The sequence below is a fragment of the Oryzias latipes genome, chromosome 17 (genome assembly GCF_053564925.1).
Source record: "Oryzias latipes strain Hd-rR chromosome 17, Olatipes_Hd-rR_3.1".
Lineage (NCBI taxonomy): Eukaryota > Metazoa > Chordata > Actinopteri > Beloniformes > Adrianichthyidae > Oryzias > Oryzias latipes.
This window is the reverse complement of record NC_136253.1, coordinates 25415502-25441047: the sequence shown is the minus strand read 5'-3', so window position 1 is coordinate 25441047 and position 25546 is coordinate 25415502. Positions and strand designations below refer to the sequence as shown.

At 39.1% G+C, this 25546-nt stretch overlaps 3 protein-coding genes across 9 annotated transcripts; all 3 read left to right on the top strand.

Moving 5' to 3' along the window:
- The first annotated feature begins 1172 nt into the window (after positions 1-1172).
- Positions 1173-9152, top strand: LOC101155637 (ceramide synthase 2). 6 transcript variants are annotated; one of them, XM_078935633.1, is made up of 12 exons: positions 1509-1647; positions 2818-2988; positions 3215-3332; positions 3565-3683; positions 3778-3835; positions 3917-3967; positions 5574-5666; positions 5810-5938; positions 6647-6756; positions 6851-7004; positions 7178-7283; positions 9057-9152. In XM_078935633.1, the coding sequence occupies exons 2-12, from the start codon at positions 2822-2824 to the stop codon at positions 9122-9124; spliced, it is 1173 nt and encodes a 390-aa protein (XP_078791759.1). In that variant the 5' UTR covers positions 1509-1647; positions 2818-2821; the 3' UTR covers positions 9125-9152. The 6 variants fall into 6 exon arrangements, with proteins under 6 accessions (XP_078791758.1, XP_078791759.1, XP_011484944.1 ...); XM_078935632.1 differs by lacking the exons at positions 1509-1647; positions 9057-9152 and adding an exon at positions 1173-1311 and having other exon boundaries at positions 7178-7725; XM_011486642.4 differs by lacking the exon at positions 9057-9152 and having other exon boundaries at positions 7178-7725.
- On the top strand, positions 9097-12438 carry pdca (phosducin a). Its single transcript, NM_001177894.1, is given in 6 exon segments — positions 9097-9151; positions 10517-10577; positions 10983-11119; positions 11219-11438; positions 11536-11648; positions 11954-12438. Coding segments are annotated over 5 exon segments (708 nt in total). The 5' UTR covers positions 9097-9151; positions 10517-10528; the 3' UTR covers positions 12143-12438.
- Positions 12439-13778: 1340 nt separating this feature from the next.
- LOC101155384 (kinesin-associated protein 3) lies at positions 13779-25207 on the top strand. Of its 2 annotated transcripts, none has more exons than XM_011486641.4 (20): positions 13779-13976; positions 16084-16215; positions 16461-16618; positions 16908-16969; positions 17076-17217; positions 17934-18033; positions 18107-18231; positions 18322-18420; positions 18565-18743; positions 19270-19432; positions 20225-20325; positions 20405-20513; positions 20606-20718; positions 22306-22471; positions 22855-22980; positions 23088-23186; positions 23305-23390; positions 23506-23656; positions 23784-23868; positions 23959-25207. In XM_011486641.4, the coding sequence occupies exons 1-20, from the start codon at positions 13948-13950 to the stop codon at positions 24053-24055; spliced, it is 2322 nt and encodes a 773-aa protein (XP_011484943.1). In that variant the 5' UTR covers positions 13779-13947; the 3' UTR covers positions 24056-25207. The 2 variants fall into 2 exon arrangements, with proteins under 2 accessions (XP_011484943.1, XP_078791751.1); XM_078935625.1 differs by having other exon boundaries at positions 23058-23186.
- The last annotated feature ends 339 nt before the right edge of the window (positions 25208-25546 follow it).

Here is a 25546-nt window from a genome sequence, read left to right as displayed (position 1 = left end):
ATAGTAAATCTTGCATTACATTGCAATTTCAAAATACAGTAGGAAAATAAAGAGGTTTTACACCACCTGCTGTGGTAAATGTGTCATTGTAGGTAAAAGAAACTGAGCCCCACAGCCTGTGAGGATCTAATTCTTCTTCCTGGTTGATTCCTCTCCTCACGGATTGACTAAAGTAGAAAATGGTTGGATGGATCCAAACATTATGAAAAAAAACAAAAACTCTGCAGAGGGTAAAGACAAAGGGAGCCTTATTGTCAACCTCACTAACCTCACAAGAGAATTGAAATGTCACTAAAATAAATTTCCCCAAACTCCAAATGTGCAGACAAAGCTAAAACGTCACTAATAAAAATGTGGGATTAACCATGTAAACTGTGTTAAAAATGACATAATCGTAATTAAAATAGAACTGGGAACAATTTGACAATAGATCTAAAGATGATTGGAGTGGGTCTTCAACAAACTCAATGACTGCTATTTTGTCATAATGTTTAAGTAAGTGTTATTCCTTAATTATGCTGTTTTCTTATGGCAAAATGATGATTAAGGCCAATCACAAAGCAAAAGTGTAGCCAGACCTTGGTGACCAGCCTGAAACAGAAGGGTTTGGAGGCACAGTGCCACACTCTGAGCTCATTAGTTACCAGGACATATTTTGCTTCACTGGATTTGAACAATTCCTTTCCTCAGAAAACAACAAGGCAAACATCCTGGTCTTCTCAGCCTCTCACAGGCCAATGAACAAACACACCCTTCAGCACAGACAAAGATAAGCAAATAAGGCAGGTCCTGCTGCAGAAAAATATGACCTCTGAGTGGTTAAAGGCTTGGCTGATATGAATCACTCATTTTCATACATATGACACCTGATCTTTCACTAAGATGGAACTTCCCAATTAGAAACGTTATGCTTCAAGTAAACAAAAAAAAAAAAAACCGTCCATATTATTGTAAACACACCCGAGCGCGTGGACACACAAGAAAAGCATCATCCCCACCCAAATGCATGCAAATTATGTTCTTCAAACCACTGGCTTTTGTTATACAATTCAAAAAGATCGTTATTTTGTTCCCGTTGCTCTCAATTTTGAAGAGAGGATAGTGTAGAGAAAAACTGTTGGAAAACAGGCCTGCTTTGGAGTTTATATGATTCTATCGAAATAGAATCAGCAGCCCAGTCAGACGCACACTTTTTGTACAGCTGATTTAGATAATATTATGTCTAATAAGCGTTTCAAAATGTCAAGCTAATAGGTTTCATTCTAGATTTTAATCATGCGTTTTCGAAAAGGTTTGAAGATAAAGCAGCAGGTGAGAGCACACCGGAAATACTTAAATATTTCAATATAAATGTCCAAACAATGCAATCTGATGACAAAAATTAGGTTAAATGTGGTGCTATAAGCAAACAAAAGGATGAAAATTTGAATATGTTTAATTATGAGTCGTTGCTTTCATCAGATTAACATCACCGGTGCTTTATTTTATATTTGTGCACGTGACTTCCTGTCAGCTTGTCTAGCTTAACGGTAGATCCACGGTGCTGCATCCTAAAAAGCCTACCGAACCTCACCGGGACGCAGTCGTTTTCACTGTGGACCGCTATCACCCTGTGCTGATAAATTCTCCTCTCCGCGGAGCTAAAACGTGAGTTTTATATCGAATATTTCCTGTTATTTGACCAAATTTTCCGTTTCTGACCGTGAAAAGGAGAATAAACCAGTACAGCAGCATGAACGCACTTTATTCCCAAATCTTGATGGTAAATATTAATTTAAAGCACATGATCCCTTTTGTTTCATTTCTTTGCTTTGTGTTATTTATCGTCATTTATGAAGAGACACAGGTATTTTTTGCGAAACTGAAGGATGTTTGTGTTTTGAAACCACAGGGTTGTTGTTCAACCCACGTGACAGTCAGACTGGTGTTGAAGTGTGACCTCTCAGGGGTCTGAAGCCTGTTTATAGCTAAACAAACCGTTAGGAGTTCTCCTGGTTTTGCTCCTCTTTTTTCTATTCTCCTTTGTCAGACTAATACAGCTAAAATTAAAAATGATTTTACATTATACAGTCCATTGCAGACTACACCAGAAATTAGACAGTTTAATTCATAGGGTCTTTTTTTGCTGCCCACAGATTCAGGCTCTACTGTAAGCATTCCTGCTTGCTCAAGCAGGAACCAATCTTTAATTGCTTGTGGAGCGCGTGCGCTGTATAGCCCCCGCGCGCCCCCCACCCAACCCCCTCCATTGACCTGCCCTGCTACACGCCCCTCACTCTGCCTTTCTGCCCCTGCTACCCTGATCAGAGCTGCACGTGTCAACCTCATGAAAAAGAACAAACTTTTTTCAAAAATGGCGGCTTTTCTTTAGCTTTATCTCCATAACAACCATTTTATTTATTTTTTGGCCCACTAGGGATGACGAACGGGTCGATGTAATATTTAGATGAATAGGCAAAACCATTTATTTTGATTTCCTTGGCAACTGAGGTTTTTTTTGTAAACCACGCCCACATTCCTAACATGTTCAGATTTTATGTCAATCATTTCGTTCATCTTGAGATCGGGACTCATAAATTCAATTTTCATTGTACCCCGGCAAAAAGGTGTAAGCACCAGGGCAATGCCTCTTTTTGTGAGCTTGCCAACCTTGTGGCGTGCGCTTGAAATTTTGTGAATGATGTGAAAATCGCCCAAATTTCACACTTTACCACAAAATTTGCCAAGCTGTAAGTCCTGTAGCCATTCTTTAATACATTCAAAACCACCTATTTGCTTTGTTTACTTGATTTTGAACAAGTTTCCTTTGGTTCTCAGAAAGATGGATCTGCTGCCTGACCTCTGGAAACAGGAATACTGGCTTCCTCCTGGTGTGACCTGGAAAGACATGGAGCAGCTGGCAGACTCAAACAGACCTGAACCCCAGGATCTCCTCGTAGCTCTGCCCCTTTCCTTAGGCTTTGTTGTCCTGCGTCATGTTTTCGAGAGGTAGAGACAGCAGGGGCAATGCATCTTTTGCACTACGACCTTCTAAACTTATAAAACTGTTATAACTATTTGTTACAAATCTGGGAAAATGATGTCAAGATATTGTAAGAAGATTTCTCAAAGCAGCCTTCAGTTGGGTTGTTGTTTACAGTGTTCACAGCTAAAACCGCAGCTGCAGACCGTTCCACGTCATTTGTATAAACCACACTGTTGTCTTCGTCCACAGGTTTTTGGCCCCGCCCCTCTGCAGATACTTTGGGGTAAAGAAAAGATCACGAATGCCGGCTGGGTCCTTCCCACAGCTGGAGGTATTTTACAGCCAGAGAAGCAGCCACCCAACACAGGTAGGTCTGAAAAAAACAACTGTAAAAAAGATACTCTGAGGGGGTAATTACAAAAATATTATTCAATTAATAGATATTGACTGAATAAAACACTTTTTTTGAAGTAAAAAAAATATTGTAACCAAGTGATTTTGTTTTAGGAAGTTCTTTAAATTTGCAAAAACATAATCCATCCATATGTTGCCATGATAATATCTCATTTTCCTCTGTTCTTGCGGTGGTGATGTTTCAGAAGGAAATTGCTAGTTTAATGCTGCTGTGCGGGAAAACCCAGCGGCAGGTTGAGATGTGGTTCAGACGTCGCAGGAACCAAGACAGACCCTGTCAAACCAAGAAGTTTGGAGAAGCTGCGTAAGTGCATTTAACCCCCCAAAACATTCGCTGCTCTCCAAAAAAATTTCAAACTCCTAAAGGGCCTCTGGAAATATTTTTGTTCTTTTGGCAGCTGGAGGTTCTTCTTCTATCTTGCTGCATTTGTCGCTGGATTTTTCAGTTTAATTGATGTGAGTACGAGTTTTTCAAAAAAGGGAAATAGTTTTGACGTGTTTAGGTGTAACCCTCGCTCTTGTCTCTACTTTGAACAGAGACCCTGGTTCTGGGACCACAGGGAGTGCTGGAGGCAGTATCCATTTCAGGTAAAATTGCCATTTTTTTCTAGATGAAATTTTACATTTTTCCCTTTAATCTTTTAGACCAAGAGTGGGAAAACAACGGCCCAACGACATGGAGACCCGCATAGACCCTGATATTTTTTTATCCGACCCTTCCGCAGTCTGAACCCCGATCCGGGACCCCACCCCCTAAACCCTGTCATCCCATTCTACGTCACAGTTCATTTTTAGCAGTTTTGCTCATTCTGTCGGAGTGATTATGCTGCTTTTTTTCAAACAGTGCACCCTGTTCTGTGCCCTGATTGGCTGGAGACCTTGCCAATCAATCTCCTCCATGCCGTGTCTCCACAGCTCTTCAGATCTACAGAAATCTTTGATCGCGATCAGATCTTTGTTTTAAATTCTACAATCCTGGACTTATTTTCTACAAAGGTTTGAACTTTGAGAGTTTAAACAAGAGAGAAAAGCGGGAAAATGTTCATGTCTGTCTGAGGAAAGTGGATGAAACGTGGAGTGAGGAATTGCTATAAAACATCTGTAATCCTACTCCGCGGATTTTATCGATCAGGGGTTATTTTTAGAACATAACTCCTATGATAAACAAGGGAACACTATACTGGTGAAAAGGGAATGCAGAAATAGACCCAGCTGCAGCGGAAGACATAAGAATTTGACTTTTTTTCATTATCACTGGATGGGAAACAGAGGTGCAGGACACAGCACAGCTGCTCAGTTTTTATGGTGAAGTTTAGCACCAACTGTGAGATGTGCGAGGAGCTGCAGCCCTCCAAAGTCTCAAAGGGAGAATACAGACTATATATTGGTTATATATTTTTTCAAATTTATTACTATTACTTTTCCTGACTTTTTTCTTTAAAAACCACAGAGAGAGTTATTTGGTAATTTTTTTAGATTTCATCAATAGTGTTGTTTATTTCCGGAAAAGGATCATAAATGAATGAACGAATTAGTATTTATATAGTTCTTTACAACTACTTTTGGGTACCAAAGTGCTTTACAATAAAAGAAAGACATAAGAAGTTTTAAATTAGACACGTCAGAGAAGAAAAAAGTTCTGTGGCCCTCACAAGAAATAGTTTGGGGACCTCTGCTCTAGCATCCAATTGATGTTGGAAGATTTGATGTTTTTCCTTCTTCCAATTTGTCCAATTGGCTCTAAAATTAGAAGAAAAGCCGCAGATTTCAAATAAAAACTCGAAAATGCTTTGTTTTAAAATATGTATATTAATTTTCAATCCAAAAGTTTTTGTCTGGATTCCATGTTATTTGTTTCTCTTATAAGGTGGATTACCACAAGACTCCATGCATCTGCTCCTAGTCCTGCCCTTCTATCCATTTCTAGAGCCCTCTGTGGCCTTTGACTTGAAAAGTTAGCCCAGCCCTGTTTTAGACAAAACGTTTTTGCCATGGTTTACAATGTAGCAAACAAAAGATTTGTCCTAGAACCATTTCTTTTGGCATTAACTTTGCTTTCATTTAAAGATATGATGCGGTTGTCTATTCCATTCCTTCCTAGGCTTCAGTGTTTTGTTTCCCTGGTTGTCTTTTTAAGTGATGTGAATGAAACTAAACTTTCTTTTTCTTTTTGGGGCATCTCTTTCCTCCTCAGCCCTTGGAGAGAGCTCACTTCTGGTACTACATGCTGGAGTTGGGCTTCTATTTCTCTCTGCTCCTCCGGATTTCTGTGGACATCAAAAGGAAGGTGGTGGCCTTTTTCATGTCATAGATTTTACTCTAGCCCCTTAGAGGCGTGCCTAACTAGTTTGTCTCACTCCCATCTTCGGTTCGACATGTTCAGACGGCTAAAACGATCAAATTATTCTGTTTTTCTTTTTGCTTTGGCAGGATTTTATGCAACAAGTGATTCACCACTTGGCCACAATCATCTTGCTCAGTTTTTCCTATTGTGCTAATTATGTTCGCATTGGGACTTTGATCCTGCTGCTTCACGACTCTTCTGACATCCTGCTGGAGGTAACGGCCTCCCAGACATAAAGAGGCAGATTTTTCCCACATTTAGACATATTTTCAGCTTGAGCATAGCAGCAAAGTCACCCCTGACTGAGAGCTCTTGGTTTACACGCTCTCCCATTAGCTTACAGCCACTCATAATCCCCAACCTAACATTACTAGTCCAACAAAAAAGCTGAGCAATATCAGAGCTATCCAGCTGCACAGTTTTGAGCCAGATGCCAGCTCAGAAGAGGGAAACAAAGATGTACACGGATCTATTTGTCTGCAAATGGATGCATCAAAATGTTCCTGATTCAGTTTCTTCATATATGTCCTCCATCATCTGAAAAATACCTCAAGAACATGTGTAAAAACACGGTTTTCATCAGAGTGGGTCTTTAAAATGCACTTTTGGGCAATCAGTACAGCAGCTAACTGCTACCTGAACTTGGTTCAGCGGTCAGATCCTGTGATCCTCATATGTAAGATCACTGCCACAGCCAGAGGTACACCTGCACAAAGGGACTTTTTGTCCGCAAAATATAAATTAAAAGAAACTTTTTTTTGTAGAGTAATTTGAGTTACAATTTGGTCTTATCTTATGAATATAACCCAGATTGAAACAATTGCCATAATTTCCCCCCTACCTGTTTTGGTCACAAGTAATTTGGTTTTTTGCAAGTCCTTTTCTATTGGTTGTTTTTAAAATGATTTTTTATTATCCTACAGTCTGCTAAGATGTTCCACTATGGCACCGGCTGGAAGAAGACGTGTGACTCTCTGTTTGTTGTGTTTTCTGTGGTTTTCCTTGTGACTCGGCTGGTTATTTTCCCCAGCAAGTAAGCCACAAATGCTTCTTAGGTTCTAATGCTGCTTTGGGAACTGCTCCAGTTTTAAGGAATCTTAAAATATACCCCCTTTTTTTTTGCCCAGACTCATCCGTGCCACCCTGTTACTATCAATGGAGGTTTTTGAGCCCTTTGCTGGCTACTACTTTTTCAACATCCTGCTGATGGTACTGCAAGTTCTTCACATTTTCTGGGCTGGCTTAATCCTACGCATGGTCTTTAAGTTCTTGAAAGGCAAGGTAAGATTAATCAGTGAAGGTTTTTGGACATTTTGCATTCATCATGGTGCACCAAGAGTTTGAACCCAAGTTTAAACATCCAAAAAAGTGTCAGTTTGCCTGCAAACTAACCTTTAGTGTGCAAAAAAAGCACACTTCATTTCTGAGCCCCCTGTGTCTGCTTCTGTCCGCAGCTGGAAAAGGATGAACGCAGCGATGAAGAAAGTGTTACTGAGGAGGAGGAGGATAATAGTGAAGACGAAAACCTGGATCAAAGCAGAGATTGCTATTGGGAAAAAAGTAAAGAAACTTTGAACTCCAGACTTTCGGCACTAACCAACAATTGTGTCCTTAATAACCTGACCCATCAGAGGTTGTCTTTACCCAACAGGATGACTAAATCTCAATAAAAAAACATCTACTTTAGGGTTTTTATCCTTTTAAAGAAGCATTGTCAGTAACATTCTTAGAAGCTATTGACACATTATGACTCATAAGTCATTTTAAATACATTTCATTGTCATCACTCCTGGGTTATGCACCACTGTACAATACTGGTTGACAATGATACACATGTTTTTGGATGTTTTATTTAGATAATGCTGTTATGGAAAAAGATTTTGCCCTTAGGTTATAGAAATAAAGTGATGGTTTAACGTAGACAGTTAAATCTTTTACTTTGAGTTGCAAACATTTTTATTTGTTGATAGAAATAAAGCTTGACATGAGCTGTGAAAGTAAACCTAAGTGTTATCTGTATTTTTGTTTTGTCTGAGACTTTACTTTTTAGTTTATATTTTATGATTGATAGTGAGATTTTTCGATGTTTTATTGACTTTAAAATGATTCATTTTGAAATAAAAGTTAGATAACTTTAAAGTGAAATAAGATTATATTAAAATGCCATTAGTCAATCTGCATATGTGCTCAAACATAAAACAAAAGGGCTCCAACTAAAAAAAGCCTTCTAAAATCAGTGTTGATGCTGACTATTAATCTACAAAGGAAAAAAATGAGAATAATAAAACTAGCAGAGGATGTTTTCAATCCACTGACCTCTGGATTATGGGCCCATCAAGCATCTGCTGCACTACTCTGCTGTTTTTCAAACTGATGGACACCTTAGTATATATTTCCTTATTAACAAACTCAGATATAGGCTTTTTTACATGAGGATTGAACCATTGTTTGCCTTACAATATGGCATTTAGAACAGAACTTGTTTTAAACCAGCGATCTATTTTCTATCTAGCCATGATTGTGACAAACAATAAGCAAATGTGTGTGTGTGTTTTGGGGGGGAGGGGGGGGGGTTCTCCCAGAAAAAGTAAATATCCTCTATACAATATTAGATTCGATATTATTGAATAACTTGTTGGTTATACACTACAGATATTGCATACGCTCACTACAAAATGTCCACAGTGTTTGTCTCTAGAGCCATCTGCTGGCCATTAGCACAAACTACCAGGCTTTATGATTTCATATGCATAACGAATGTAACAGCATTTTAGTGTTCCTTAACACAAGTAAAAGTGGAGATCCATCAGTGGCAGAGTTACATCACGCTTCAAGTTTTGTCAGAGCAGTGATAAACACCTATAAGCTTTATTTCTCTTTGAACACGATTGATGGGTTTCTGTGCCACATTTGGACCACAATGTTCTCCATCATCCTTTTGCGGGAACTTCAACTGAATTTGTGGATTTTTACTCCAATTTTTGAAGAGTCTTCTAAAGTTTCATTTTGGCTTTTAGACTTTATCTCTCGGCCTTTGTTCTGATTTTTTGTGAGATTCATAGACTCAGGAATGATGGCTTTCTCTTTCTGATCAGATTCAGAGTATTTTAGTGTTATAAGATGTCCATGTTAAAATTTACAATTTTCTTTAGCGAAATATTAATTTCACCTGAAGTTTATACACATTTTCCTGGATTAATTTGTGTCACTGTGGCCGCTGCTGCTAATCATAATAAATATCATCATACTACAGCGAAGAGGATGATAAAGATGATAATGAAGATTAAGCTTATTGCTTCATCTCTGTCCCCACCCCTTCCTAAACTCCTACAGCTCAGCCCTGTCCTGCTTCTCCTGCCAGTGAAAGCCTGGACTCAGAGAGGAAAAATTCTCCTCCATAATAAACAGAGATTGTTTCTGAGACAAAGGTAAGAATATTTCAAAAAGAAAAGGGATAAATCCTTTTATTGTGTGTAGTTTAGCAGAACTGGACTTTAATTTGCATATTTCAGACAACCTTTTCCTTTTGCAGCATTACATTACTGTCTAGTTTCAGGGGGATCTTAAATGCTTTAATCAAAACATTGACATATATGTCTCAGTGTTGTCATGGAAAAGTCAATTTATTTAATTGATAAAGAAATGTAACTATTCTCCTAAATATTTAAAGATTTGTCATCCTCTTAAGGCTTGTATGTGTGGGTGAAACTCTACTGTTTTGTTCAGTTTGTTCAAACCAGCCATGAAAAAAATGAAATACCTGGCAGATTTAGTTTGCTGAGGCTTATGGGCTTTAGAGGTTTTATTACTGACGCAGGTTTGATCAGGTCTGTGTTGTCATCGCCCGCTCAGCTGTAAAAGCACCTTACACAGGCACTTTATCCCAGATGGGAGGGAAAATGTTCTCACTTTCCATCAAAACAACAACAATACACTTGTAGAAAACTTGTTTGATGCAGTGAAACATTCTCTGGGAGTTTCACTGAATAACTACTAGACCTAAACTAAAGACTCAAGTCTCTTCTGGTTTGAATTCTGTAAAAAAAAAAAAAAAAAAAGACAGGCATACTGAGCGTGCAAATCATATCAACAGTCTATAAGCAGATGTCCTCAGTGTGCATGCATGGCAGACTTCTTGTAATCTCAGCATAATCTGATAAGTAAACATCAGCCTGGTTCACAATAAGTGTTTGTGACAACATTTCTGGTCAGCTTTTGGATGCATTGCAGTTTTCATGACTTTGCAGAGAAACTCATAAAGTCCTGCTCTTTGTGCATAAGAATTTGTTTGGCCTGAGAAGGCCTCAGTGCGCATCAAAACTGCAGGTCCACAAAAGATACGTTTTTCCCACAATTCAGCCCTCAAATTTGAGGTGGATACATCAACTGAACTTGTGCGTTTTGACATGTAATTAAAAATATTCACTTTTTTTTGTTGAATTTGAGTATCAATGGTTTTACAACTGCGTTTTTCATAGCCTAGCATTTGTATTTGTAGTCAAAAAAATTGCACAGCACATTGCACAACTGAAGTTGTCCTAAAATGCACTAAAATAAGTTGACTTTCAATTCATAGTAGAGAATGATCCAGCTACACATCAGCAATAAATGAACACATGCAACAATTTTGTATATTAATATTTAAATAAATCACAATGATATCTGTAAAACCCATCTGAAAAAATAAGCAAAGTTAGCCACACCGAGTGTAAATCATAAGTTTAACTGGAGTTTAGCTTCACCTGCTGTCTGAATAGACCTGCTCAGGTGATGTAATGTTCATTTCCTTGTAGGCTTCTGTAAGGATGTCATCTGTTGTTCAGGAGGAGGAAGAGCTGCCTGCCAACCACACAGGTCAGAAACACAGACAGAAATCCTTCTCGCATACAAAGAACTGTTTCAATTCTTCGTATACAACAATGTTTCTAAATCTGGTCATTTAAACCAACATGTCATCATTTGAAACTCTACAAAATGAATAATTTTAAATTGACTTGCTTGGATCTTTGAACATGCATGCATGAATGTTAGTTAGATTGATGACATGAACATTCATTTATAAGGGTTTAATAATATTTTTGTAAAAACAAACAAGACACTAAATCCAAATCACTTTTGCTGTTTTTCTGTGGGACAAAAGAGAGATTTAGATTATGCATCCAGCATAATCTGCTGTGATCTGAACATTCTGGGACAGGTTTAATGCTGCCTGTTCCAAATTGTCAGAACCCAGCTTTCCATATTTTTGTCTGTATTCAGGTCCTAAAGGTGTGATCAATGACTGGCGAAGGTTTAAGCTGGACAGTGTGGACCAAAATGTCCCTCAAAGAAAGCGAGAGCTGCTGAGACAAATGTCCAATCCTCGAGATGACGACAAAGAAAGAGTTAACAGAAAGGTGGAGCTGCTAAAGAAGGACCCTGAAAACCAGGACATGTGTAGCCATGATGCAGGCTAACACACATGGACTCACACCCTACTTTTTTTTTTTGCACAGATGAGCGTGCAGGAGTATGAGATGATCCAGGACGAGGACGAGCGTTGCCTGAAACGCTACAGGAAACAGTGTATGCAGGAAATGCACGAGCGCCTGAGCTTTGGTCCCAAGTTTGAATGTGTCCACGAGCTTGAGAGCGGAGAAGCTTTCCTGGAGGTGATAGAGAAGGAGCATCGGCTAACCCTGGTAGTCGTTAACATCTACCAGCAAGATGTCAAAGGTTTGCTTCTCAGTTGCTGACATTTAAATATGATTTTTAGATTGAGCTCCCAAGCGTCATAAATATAATTCTGATGGATTTTTCTTTGTTTTGTCAGGCTGTGAGCAGATGAACTCATGCTTGGACTGCCTGGCTACAGAGTACCCCACTGTTAAGTTTTGTCGCATTGATGCCGTGGCAACAGGAGCTGCGGAGCGCTTCTCCTCTGAGGTTAGTGCCCCAGCAGAAGACAAATAAAAAGCTTCAATTCTGACTCAAGAAATTGCTGTGGAGAAACAAAATGAGATAAACTTGACCTGCCACCCAGTCGCCTACAGACACACAGCATGGGAAACAAGTCACGAAAACTTAGATGTTTGATCAAAAAGTTTTGACTAATACAAATCAATAAATCCTCTCAGGACAGATGTGTCACTCAGATTTAAAAAATGTGCTTAAAAATGACTACCCTGCCAAAAGATTATTGATTGAAACTTAATAGCAACTAACAAATATTGTTTTGATTGTTCTTTCAGGTCCTTCCCACTTTGCTGGTGTACAAATCTGGTGAATTACTGGGTAATTTCTTGTCTATTACCAAACACTTCAATGAAGAGTTCTTCGCGACAGATGTGGAGGCGTTTCTCAATGAATATGGCCTCTTACCTGAGAAAGAGTTCGCTGCATGTGCGGACGAGGAAGATGATGCTGCGAATGTGGAGTAAAAAAAAGGGGGAGGCAGATCAAACTCATTTTTATTAAAAGAGTGGGGGAAAAGAGATTTGAAGAGAGGGGTTGATGGATGGATGGATGGATGGATGAATGGATGTTGACAGTGTTTAAGTCAGAACACTCACAATCAAAAGAGTCAAAGTACAGAATAGTTAACATCCAACAGAACATGCTGGACAGCAGTTGTATTTAGGGGCAACTAGGAGTAAATCCTCAAGTGTGGGGCAGCCTGTATGAAAACACTGCTTTAAAGTCATATCATAGCTCACCAATAAATTGTCTTGACCAGAGTTTCTTTGTCTGTCTTTCTGTGTGGCATTGTGTGGAGGGATGATTCTTTTTGTCTTTTTTCTCACTTTTTCATACCAAAACTAGTCAAATCATTAATCGGTGCTCGCTAAAAGGACAAAAAGCCCTATAACAATCAAGTGGGACTTGTCTGCATGTTTAGTTTAGCTTAATGAGTCTTATAGTCTGAAAAGTATATTCCTTTTTAAAATTAAAATAGTTTTATTTTTCTTCAACCAAAGAGCCACAATAGAGGCTTTAAAGAGCCACTTGTGACTCCACAGCCTCAGGTCACTGTCACTTTAGGAGCTTGTGGTATATCTGGAACAAAAGGAGGAACTTGGTTGGAACATGTGCACTTGGTTCAGCAGCTGCACAGGGGCTCAAAGAAAAGCTCTCCAACGGTCATCAGCACCGCCCAAAAGATTGTTGACTGCTCTCTCCCCACCTGGAAACTCTCCACAGCTCCAGCTGCCTCAACAGAGCGCAGAATATCTTTAGAGACACATCACACCCCAGACATATTAAGTTCTGTTTGTGCCAAAAATATATGGGTCAAGCAGAGTAAGGACAAAAAGACTCTAATACAGTTTTTACATAATCCATAAAAATGTTAAATGTGGCTAGGAAACATTTAAGCTGGACTTCCGCTAAATTGTGATACAACGGACATTTTCTTCTTCATTATTATTATTATTATTATTATTATTATTATCTGAGTTTAACACATATTGACTATCATGTTTTTTTTTAGCAGTAGTCCATATAAAGCAACAAATTGGTTTAATTTCAAGTTTTAAGCACTGCCCAATGTACTTCTATGTTTTACTTTTTATTTTAAGTGGTAGGTCTTTACCATGGGTTGTTTTTAAGGTATGACAATTAATGATAAAGATCTATCTATCTATCTATCTATCTATCTATCTATCTATCTATCTATCTATCTATCTATCTATCTATCTATCTATCTATCTATCTATCTATCTATCTATCTATCTATCTATCTATCTATCTATCTATCTATCTATCTATCTATCTATCTATCTATCAAAGCACAGTATAACATATAGGGGGGATTTAATGAGACTGAACAAAGTATTGTATCTTACAATTAAATTTGCGACAGCGGCTCGAATTATTTTAAAAAGCTCTCCTTTACTGACTCAAGTTGTGTTGTGGACATTAAACTGTGCCCTATACAATTGTATGTGTAAATTGTATTATTACACATTACTTTCTGCTTCTGATCGTATTTCTTTTCCAGCTGTGAGGATTTGGATTTGAAATGTTGCCTTAAAGTCATTACTTAGGGTCTACATTCCCCCTGTAAGTTATAACTCAGGGCACCATTTGCCCACCGACGGCTAACCCTCTAGCTTTGTATTATTGTATTAACTGCCGCTATCATTGACAGTCTGTGACGGGCAACCGCTGTGATTTCGGAGTAAGCTCAATCAGATGTGATACAACTATAGAAATAATAAAAGGGTAAATTAACATTTACAAGAAAATGCAGGAAGACACGCGCTGCCTCAAACGGTGAGTTAGAATGAATGAGTTATTTTTTGTCGATCGATCATCGACCAAGGCCTAGAAGAAAGAAGACGAGCTCTGTAATATTTAAATGAAAAAGTGATTGATTAATTATATCAGCAAGTATTTGTTTTTTGTAATTCGCAAGAGTCGTCACTTCACGAAAGACTATAGCCTAGCAAACACGTTTATATTTTGCTTAATGGGTACGGAGAGAAAGGCGTGCTGTTATTTATTTGCTTTCTTTTTGTTAAATGTACACCACATCTCGCAATTAAAGATGACTGTCGCTGCTTTGCACAAAACAACAACAAAACGCATGTTAAATTGTTACCTGAGGGTTTTTTTTTTTAATGAAGGGGCTTATGGGAAATCAGGGGGTTGCTAGCCTAGCTAATGAGCTAAACATGGAGAGACTAGTTTAAACGGCAACAGATAATATGTATTGTTTTACTGCTTCAACAGCTGGTTGTTGGTTTTCAGTCATAAGACAGTCAGCGTCCGCGAGTGTTTGTGATACACGTCGACGATGGAGATTCCAATAGGCCATCCTTTTCCCGTTGTCCAGCAATGTACGACAAGATTGACATCATCATATTGGGAGGGGCAGTAAATAACGACACATGGCTTTGCAGATACAAAATAAGACCCAGGCCGTGGTATCATGGCCCGTCCTGCTATCCCCACTGCCAAAGTGGAACAGCAACAGCCACATGAAACAGTGGTTCCACAGGAAACACAAAGTAAAACATTGGAGTTTTGGATAATTGGGTCTGGAAAGTATCACTGCCCAGCTGGGGTCAGCAACTTTCCTGTTGGCCGAGCGATGGATCAAGGTGGCATGCTAATGGTTCAAGTCTTTTTTCAATGATCATTTGGAACCATCTCCCTTCAGTCTCCCTGCAGTGGAACTGCAGTGGATCCATCCACTACTACCACACTCACCCCGCCCGGTTTGTGTTTCTGTTCGCAGGGCTCTCTACCTACTAGGGGTGTAACGATTCATTTGAACAATTCGATTCGGTATTTTTGCCAATCGATTTCAATTTGGCTTCATTTTGAACAATTTGATTCAATGTTATTCACTGACCTAAAATCAATCCAGAACATCTTCAGCTAACATTTCAACCAGTGTGACTCAGAGAGAAGCACCTGGTACTGAGCAGTGAAGGGGGGCATTCCAGAAAGCAGGTTATGCGAGTTACCACGGTAAGTTTGAGGCTAAGGAAGCGGATAACCTCATCTTTCAGTTCCAAAAATGGAGGTATGTTTCAGGGTATGTCAAGTTGCCATAGCAACTCTTGCTCTGAACATAACCTGGTCTGGAGCTGGTTTAGTTGAAGGTTACTTTGTTTTCAGAGAGGTGAAGGAGCATGGCGAGTCCATTTGAAGATGATTTAGTGGATGAAGAAGCTCAGATAATACTTTTTCCACCATGAGAGGGCGATAAGACCATGTATGGATGTTCAAGATTCATGATTTGTTTTATTGTCATTCCACATATAGTATTTGCAGAGAAATACACAGATGAGACGAGATGTTGTTTCTCACTAGCATGACAGTGCAAGAAAGCAGCAATAATAAAAAATAGCAATAAAATAACAATCCAAGACTGGAAAAAAAACAATGAAATGAAATTAATAAAAAAGGAAAGATAAACTTTTTTACATTGATCTAACTTAATTATTTGCTTCAGTTAAGATAAATCTTTTTTTTAGTTAAGGCTGCTTAAAAATAACACGTAGTTATCAGACTTTTATTTTACTTTCATTCAATTTAATTCAATTAAGTAGATGTAACTTTGATGCTGCTGTTAGAGCGGCACCGCAAGGGATTGTGGGATACCATTTCCTTTGCCTGTCTGGACGGATTTGGTTTTAAGTGTGGGTTTTTGACCAAGGCTGTTTATTTGTTTAGCTGTTTTACTGTGTTTTGCCTAGTTATTATGTCCTACTATGGTTAAGTCTCTGCACCATGAGTGAGAGGGAGGGAGAGGATGATGAGTTTATTTGTTCTCTGTCATTAAAGATTATAATTATGTGTTTGTTTTTTTCACAAGACATTTTAGACTGTTAACATTTTGACCTCATATTTGTTCAATTTTGATCCCCAGCAAAGTGACGTTAGGGAGTCTGGATGTCCATCCCACAGAGAAGGCTCTGGTTGTTCACTACGAGGTTCAGGCTGCTGTCTTAGGAGGTGGTGGAGGTCCTGTGCTTGGTGAACGCAAAGAAGGACAAAAAATGTATGTTTCTTGTTATCTTTCCTATATTTAAATCAAACGGATTGATTAACTTGTTAAGTTAGTTTGGATTTGTTTAAAAGTTGTATCCACCAAAACTGGATTAGCATTGTTATACATTTTTGCAATGATTAACAATGAAAAATTAGCTACTTCTAAATGCATCAGCCTCTACATTCTCCAAATGGAAATAATAGATGGAGTCAGTTATTTGTGATGCTTCAATGTTTGCCCTTCTCTCCATTTAGAATCCGTTTGAAGAGCCTCTCTCCTACCACAGATGTGGCAGCGTTGGCTAAGAAAGTGGTGGAGGAGTGCAAACTCCTCCCTGCCTCCCGTTTGCCACAAGTGGAGCAGCTCCTCTACTACCTGCAGAACAGAAAGTCCTCCCCGGTGGAGGGTAAAGGTCAGACATTTAGGCCGAGCACGTTCTAGGAGATGCTTTTAGTTTCTTTTTGTTTGCAAACACTTCAGGTTCTCAAGCTCATAATTTGTACAGAAAAATGGTTTCAGGGTTTGAACGTTTTAAACGTAATATGCCAAAATAGAAATAGGCTTTATGATTCAGTGATGTTCTCGTTATGGTACTAAACAAACTTTTTGTAAAATAATAACATAAACTGTTGAAAAAATTAGCTTTTTTTAAAAAAACTATAATGATTTATTGTATATGAATGTGTTTTTATTATTACCAGTGGAAAGGAAAGAGAAAAGACAAGTGAAGCCCAAAGATCTGACACCATTTGAAGGACTGGAGGTAAAGACTTCATTCAACACAGCAAACAGATGAAATCCTTATCTGTTAAAGTGCTTTTTCCTTTTAAAGTCAACCACATTTTGTTTGCCTTTTTTTGTCTTTCTAGTTAAATGAAGAAGCTAGTATAACTAAAATAGATGAGTACGTGGAGCTGCTCTATGAAGGCATCCCAGAAAAGATCCGAGCATCTGCTCTCATTCTGCAGCTGGCCCGTAACCCCGACAACCTGGAGGAACTCCTGCACAATGGCATGAAGTCAATTTACTTTCTTGTTGTGTTCAGTCTAAGCGTGAAATGTATTTACTGTATACAGACGGAAACTTTCTTCAGTTATTCAGTTACAAAAATGCATTTTAATACATAATTACTTATGCACCAGCCAAATCGTTTTTGCATCCCAAACAATCAGTGACAATCATCACACTGCATACTCTTCAACGTAGATAGGGTGGGTAGAAACAGTGTTTTTAAAATCCCACACAGAACATCTTTTAAACGTGTTCCCAGTGGTCTTTTGATTATGACTATAACATTTTTCACCTACAAGCTTTTTCCAACGGCATATTTTTTTGTCTGCTCCAAAAAAACAAACTCAAAAATGCAATTTTAAACTTAATTTTCTGTGCAAATGTCCTCTATCATCAGCAAAATGCTCCAAGAACATGTTAAGAATAGCAAAAACTGTTGTGCAGGTGCGTTTTTGTCTGCATATTTGCAATGTACTTATATTTTATTGTCCTCCCACATAAAAAAGTGGAAAGTACATGTTTGCTGATTTCCCTCCATGCCTCATGTTCTTGTTCATGATCTTCAGTTTCTGACGTAGCATAGAAAATAGCTTGTTCTCCTCAGATTTCTAATTTCGAGCCAAGATTCTCACAACTTTAGAAGTCCTTATTTATCACAGGCGCTACAATCTTCTGCACACAAATAATCTAATCACAACATGACTATGCATTTACAGAAGCAGCTCTTGGCGCCCTGGCTAGAATCCTGAGAGAAGACTGGAAACAGAGTGTGGACCTGGCAACCATTATCATTTACATCTTTTTCTGCTTCTCCAGGTAAAACACAAAAACACTGCCTTGCATTTATTTAACATATGAAGTCTTCACCATTTTGTATTTTTGGCTTCAGTTTCTCACAGTTTCACGCTGTAGTGAGTCACCATAAAATTGGAGCGCTGTGCATGAGTGTGCTGGATCATGAGATAAAGAGACACGATGTTTGGTGCGAGGAGCTGCGCAAGAAAAACAAGGCTTATATCCTTTTTTTATTCTGTCATTTCTAGCCTCGCTGCTCCTGTGTAGTTTGTCTGACTTGCACTGAGTATTTCCTTAATTTTTGTGCACGTGAATCAGCTCCAGAAAACGGCTCTCTGAGAAGAGATCAGGACAAAGTTCTGAAAAAGTACCAAAGCCTGCTGACTAAGCAGGAGGAGCTGCTCAGAGGTATAGCAAACCCTTATGTTACATTTGTGCTGCAGTTTTATCCCCGAAAGTGATATTAGAATCAATATCTTAGTTGCACTACAAACCATTTGCACTTCTATAACTAATGCTTCAAATGACAATAGACTTTTTTCATTCCTCCAGTCTCTCTTTATCTTTTGCTGAACCTTGCTGAGGACACAAGGACAGAACTGAAGATGAGAAATAAAAACATAGTTGGACTGCTGGTCAAACTTCTTGAACGCAACGACGAGGAGCTGCTGGTGCTGGTGGTTTCATTCCTGAAAAAACTGTCCATCTTTCTGGAAAACAAAACTGACATGGTCAGTGGAGGCTTCCATCTTCTATTATTTTTCTCACTTAAAAACGTGTTTTTAATATTTTATCTGAATTGAACAATCAGTTCAAATACTCAAACCAGATTTTGTTTCTTTCAGTAAAATCCTTAAAATGCTGATCAAAGTTCAAGATGTTTATCTGTTCCTTTATATCTTTTTTTTTTTTGTTCAAATATTTGCTGTATTATTTAAAAGAATCTTACCAGTGAGAATTTAATGAGTAATGTGTCACAAAATGTTTGATCACTGCTTTAGTTTCAGCAAACAACACTATAATATATTGCAATATATTCACAACTAATTACTATAAATGACAAAAAGAAGGCGTCATATTGATTTCTTTTTTCTTAGTTCATATAATAAAGCTGACCAATTTAATTTTTGGATGTTCCAAAATTAAGTGCAACTTAAAAATCTCTGTATTTTATTGAAATTGCTTGTTTGTTTTTTGATCAAATGTGTCTGTTCCTGCTTTGTCAGTAAAAAACATGGGTGTGTGATGTTCTGGCAGGCGGAGGTGGATACTGTGGAGAAGTTGGGGCGTCTCGTTCCGTGTGAGCATGAGGACCTGCTGAACTTAACTCTGCGGTTGCTGTTCAACCTCTCTTTTGACTCGGGACTTAAAGCCAAGATGGTGGAAGTTGGGTTGTTACCTAAACTGACTGCATTGTTGGGTAATAAGATTTCAGCCTTTTTTTTTCTATCCAAAATCAATTTAGAAACATGGTCCAACTTGCTTGTGGATCTTTGTAGTTTGGTCCTCTGTAATTGGATGGTGAATCACAGGAATCTCTGAAACACATTTGATGTTTTAATTTTGGGGGTTTGTGTTTTTTGATTTGACTTTGTGCCTAAATAACAGATGAATTCTATAATGGGATCCTTGGCTACAGATCCCAGAATTAAAACTGCAGGTGGCGTTGTATGACCTGCAGGTGCAACCTTGTCACCTTTTTACCCCCTTTTTACCTGGAGTCAGTGGCTGAGCGAAAACCCCTTCACACTCTTTTTTTTGTTGTTGTTTTTTTTAATTTCATGATGGTGGCCTCTTCCCAAGGTCACATGTCAACAAAACTTAAGTCGTGGTTGTTGGCTTAATCTGATGGCTCGCGTATGAAACTTTTCATGATCGCTCAAGTAAAAGTTTTCTATTCCCTTATGGTGTGAAATTGTGAAAAGCACGCAATTTTACACTAAATGGCCGGCAAGCTGTAGGTCCTGTGGCCATCCCATAATAATTTCAAAACTTCCTTTGGATATCCCTGATCCGTGTGTTTTGGTATCGTTAGTGAATTTTCATCGGTTTTTGAGCCTGTGGCGGGAGTGAAATCTTTGCTCAAAAGCTAAGTAAAAAAAATAAATAAATAAATAAAATTAAAAGTTGCGCCAACACACCACGGCTGACGGCTGTGGGCTCTAGTATGAATCAAGTTTTAAATCTTTACATTTTTGTCTGCTTGATTCAGGAGACGAGAACAACCGTGCAGTCATCATGCGGATCCTGTACCACATTAGCATGGAAGAGCGCTTCAGGGGCATGTTTGCTTACACCGACTGTGTGCCTCAGGTACAGTTTGACCCACTATGCTGAACAATGTCCCATACTTCCAAAGAGCGTCCTGAACATGTGCTTGTGTCTGGATCAGCTAATGCAAAGGCTGTACGAGCACGGCAAAGAGGACATGGAAGTTGAACTCATTTCTCTCCTCATCAACCTGGCTGCAAACAAGAAGAACGCTCAACTCATGTGTGAAGGTGTTTTAACTTTACACTAACAGATTCTTCCTGAAAAGAGCCATCCGGTAAAAAGAATAAAAAATTATTATTTGTATTCTGTCTGTTTGTAGGAAATGGACTGAAGATGCTCATGAAGAGAGCTCTCAAGACCAAAGCCTGCCTTCTGATGAAGATGATCAGAAACATCTCACAGCATGATGGTCCTACAAAAGTTTTATTCATAGTGAGTTGATACAGAAACCCGGTGACTGTATGAGAGAACCGGACTGAGTGAGTGTGACGTCACCCATAGAAAATGGCTTACTTATGGTTCCAACCAAATGAAGCCAATTTAGTTGCCTTTTTTTTCAAGATACAGACATCGCCATTTTGGAACCAGACATTGTCAGTTTGGCAGTGATTGGTGCAAGTCGATCTGAGTCAACATTTCTATGGGAATCACTTCCTCCAATCAGGAATGAGCTTGTTGGAAGTCCACGTTCATTTGAAAGAGGGCTGAGGAGAATCTGCCAATCAAGCACTTTGAAAATTCGACATGAAACCGAATACTTTTAAAAGTCAAAGTCAGCTTTATTGTCAAATATGCTGCATACACAAGACATACAGCACAGATGAAATTACTTTCCTCTCGCCCCACAGTGCAAGCAGCTTATAAAATATTAAAATAAAATAACAGTAATAAGAAGAAGAATAACAGCAATCTAAACAGTGCAAAAGAGCACTGAGATGGTTAAAGTGGCAGTTTAAAGTGACAACAGTGCTAAGAACAGTAAGTAGATGTGTCGGTGATGGCAGTCTTTGGGGAAGATGAATTTCTGAACATGTGTGAAAGTTTTTCAGTGTGAGTTTGTAGCAGGGAGTGGAGGGGGCAGAGGTGGTGGGGCAGGGAGGGAGTTGAGTTTCCTTATCGCCTGATGGAGGAAACTGTCCTTGAGTCTGCTGGTTCTGGCCTGAAGACTTTGCAGCCTCCTCCCTGATGGCAACAGTGTCTCTGGGACGGCTGTGAGGGGTCCCCTGCTGTCCTCATGGCTTTGCCGAGAGGCAATGTGCTGCAGAGTCTCCCGGCAGGACGCGGTGCAGGCTCCGTACCACACGGTGATGCAGCTGGTCAGGATGCTCTCCATGGCGCCCCTGTAGAAGGTCTGCATGATGGGGGGAGGAGCTCTGGCCCTCTTCAGTTTGCGGAGGAAGTACAGGCGTTGTTGGGCTTTCTTGGCCAGTGATGCAGTGTTGTGGTTCCAAGACAGGTCATCGGAAATGTGCACCCCCAGGAACTTGGTGCAGCTCACCCTTTCCACAGCAGCACCATTGATGATCAGTGGAGCGTGCTGGGTGTGAGTTCTCCTGAAGTCCAAAACCATCTCCTCTGTCTTCTCCACATTCAGGTGGAGATTGTTGTCTTTGCACCACAGAGCCAGCCTGCTCACCTCACTTCTGTACGTGGTCTCATCGTCGTTGTTGTTGATGAGACCCACCACTGTTGTGTCATCTGCAAACTTGATGAAGAGGTTGGAGCTTGATGTTGGGGTGTAGTTGTGAGTCAGCAGAGTGAAGAGAAGGGGGCTCAGCACACATCTTTGGGGTACATTTGTTCATTCTTACAAATGGATGTTTATTTCTCTACAGAAGTCTATGGGATTTTGGCTTTTTGGAGCCAGCAGGCACTTCCTATTCCAAATATGAGAGAGGAGGGGCCACTAAGTCCAGTTCTCATATACAGTCAATTCATAAAACCAAGGCTGTAATGTTGTTGCTTTTTAGGTTAGGTTTTTGTTGTGTTTTTAAAGGATCTGGTTTTTCATTCTGTCAGGATTTTGTGGGCGACCTCGCAGCAGAAATTCAGGCAGAGGAAGAGGAGGAATGGGTTCTGGAGTGTCTGGGGACCCTAGCAAACCTCACCATTCCAGACCTGGACTGGGAGTTGGTATTGAAGGAGTACAACCTGGTACCTTACCTCAAAGACCAACTCAAACCAGGTACTTCTGGTTTTTCTGAAGTATCTAGAAAAAATATTTTTAAGACTTTAAAGGATGTTTGCTCATCCTTTTTTTTTTTTTTTACACCAAAAAGCCTCATTGTGCAAAACAATGTTATTAGATACTTGCATGTTTTTGCTTTCTAAAAACAAAATTAAAATACAAATTCTTAACTTTTTATTGGTTTTCCACCAAACTAAAACTAAGAATGTTAAAGTAAAAAAATATAGAATGGAAATAATTCAAAATTTTTTCAAACAAGAGTAGCTGTCACTTCATCTTAGTATTTTTTAAGGAAATAATGTGTCAAAAACTGAGATGGACTCTGAGTTTAAATCCGAGCTAAAGTTGCGACTCTTGTCCTGTCATTGTATGTTTTTCAGGCTCTGCCGAGGGCGACCTCACCCTGGAAGTGGTCATAATGATTGGAACTGTCTCCATGGACCACGCTTGCGCCGTCATGCTGGCTAAATCTGGCATAATTCCAGCTCTTATTGAGCTGCTAAATGGTAAAACAGATTCCTGTGGTTCAATTGAAAATGAGTCTCAATACATTATTTTTACATAATAATAACTATTTTCTTAGTCTTTTTACTCAATTGTTCTCTCAACGCAGCCCAGCAGGAGGATGACGAGTTTGTGTGTCAGATTGTTTACGTCTTCTATCAGATGGTGTTTCATCAGGCCACCCGTGATGTCATCATCAAAGAAACCCGTATCCTTTCTTGGTTTTCGTGTAAATGGACCAGTAGTTCTTCCTGCTTCGTGGATCTCCAAGAAGACATGAAGCTGTTTTCTCTACTTCTCCTCATTTTCTTTAATCATCACTTCAGAAGCTCCAGCTTACCTGATTGATCTGATGCATGACAAGAATGCCGAGATCAGAAAAGTGTGTGACAACACTCTGGACATCATCGCTGTAAGTGACGCCAAATTGATGTTGTGGATGAAAGGTGTATGTATGGCATGCATTTGTCTTGTTTTTATCACAAAAGGAACCACCGCCTCCTCACAGTAAATGTTTTATTTATCAGGAGTACGATGAGGAATGGGGAAGGAAGATTCAGTCAGAGAAGTTCCGTTTCCACAACAACCAATGGTTGGAGATGGTTGAGAGCCGCCAGGCGGATGAGCCTGAACCATATCTGTATGATAATGAGAGGACTGATCTGTTCTACAGCGCAGGTAAGACTTGTGAGGATTAGAATAACTTCAGACGTGAAATGTGGGGTTTAACGCCTTCTGTCCAAACCTGAAGAGGATCAACACAAAGTACTTTGATGTAACTGCTTATTTATGAATATTTTTCCAGATGGAATAATTCCAGCAGATGTTTCAGTCAGTCCAGATTTATTCAATCCTTTTCAGCCTCAGAATGGAGACTCTCACCTTACAAGGTGAGATATCAGAAACCATAACTGACAAAATGAACTATTGTTTGTCAGTTTTCTGCTTAATGTGAATCACTTACATTTTTTTTTTGTCAGAGATGTGAGTGATGTGTTCGATCAGACCAGCTCATCGCCTGGACGACCAGCCACCGCCTATGGCTTCAGACCTGACGAACAGCCGCTCTACTTGTAACAATCAACTCTCATCCTGGCATCATTTCCCAGCAACCATTCCGTCTGCCGGGCATTTTACTTCCCTAACTTCAAATGTCTGACTGAACAAATAAAAACTGCATGCAAAACACATTTAGGAGAGTCATGCAATCGATACTTCCACTTTTATTTATTCAAAGTAATACATTTTTTTTAATGTGACAGTAATGGATTAAAATTAGTTTTTGCCTTCCAATGATCTTATCCCTTGTGCAATCCTATGGAGTCAAAATGACCATTGACATTTTGTTCCTACCATGATAAAGGTGGAGAGGATTTCATGTAATCCTCTCCACCTTTTGTGAAGATCACAAATCATTGAAGAAAAAGGTTCAGCACACTGTCTAGTGGGTCTAGATGACCCCACTCTCATTGTTAAAGTGCCTAGGATAGCACAAGGGTTAAATAGTGTAAATAATTCTGGTATAGTGGGGCTTTCTGGAAATATTTTGCTTGGTTTCAATGTGTTTACATTATATTTATATTCAAAACAAAATGTTGTACTTTTGCACACAAGAAAAACAGTAGCGTGCAGAAGTTGTTGTCTCTTGTAAAGTGAAAATGCTTAGAAAAACATTGAAAAGTGATGCTCTTTTACTCTTGTAGTGTCCCAATCAATGACTTTGTCCAGACTTTGTTACTGTGTCCATTCATAGCTGTATTATATGTTTTTAGTGTAAAAATAAACATGTTTCCATTAAGCACAGAGGAGACGAAGCATTTCTGTCCAAATACTCATCATGTTGTCACCACAGGTTTGCACTGTTCTTTATTTACTTTACCAGTGGTTAGATCTTGTTTGGTTTGCATGTTTTTGCTTTATATTTCAAGCAAGATGTTGAACTTATTTATAAAAATGCAGTAGACTGTTTATTTCAAGTACAACTCAATGACAATGTCCTTTAAAGTTTGTGAAAAAGCAATGTATAAAATATTGTTGGTCTCTTGGAAAAGCTTCTAACCCGTAGAAAAGGGTGTTTATTTTAAAACTACAACTGTGGTTAGGCTGTTTGGCAGAACAATAACATTTACATGCTGTATTCCATTTGTGCACATTTTTACCTTTTTTTTCTGCACATATTCCTGTATTCTCTTCATAAAGATGTAAATAAAGGAAAAATTTTGGAGTAGAGCAGTGCTTCTCAATTATTTTTGCAAGGTCCCCCCCTTGGAAAAAGAAACTGTTTCGCATGTTGACACCAACTAAACGACAGGCAGACAAAGAATATATTTAAATGGAAAATAAAGACACGTCATCAAATTTTCTACAATAGTTAATAAAGAATGACATTGGTAGCATGAGCTGAGTCATCTAAAGGCACTGGATGATCCTGGTGTTGCGCAATAGAGGCTGCTCGAGTGCGCCGTTCCACCTCGCAGCCTGAGCCCACTACCCCTCCCCTTTCATTCTCCCACACGCAGCCGCGTGAGACAGGAGCAGCTGCAGGGATGGCAGTTCACAGTTTCAGGC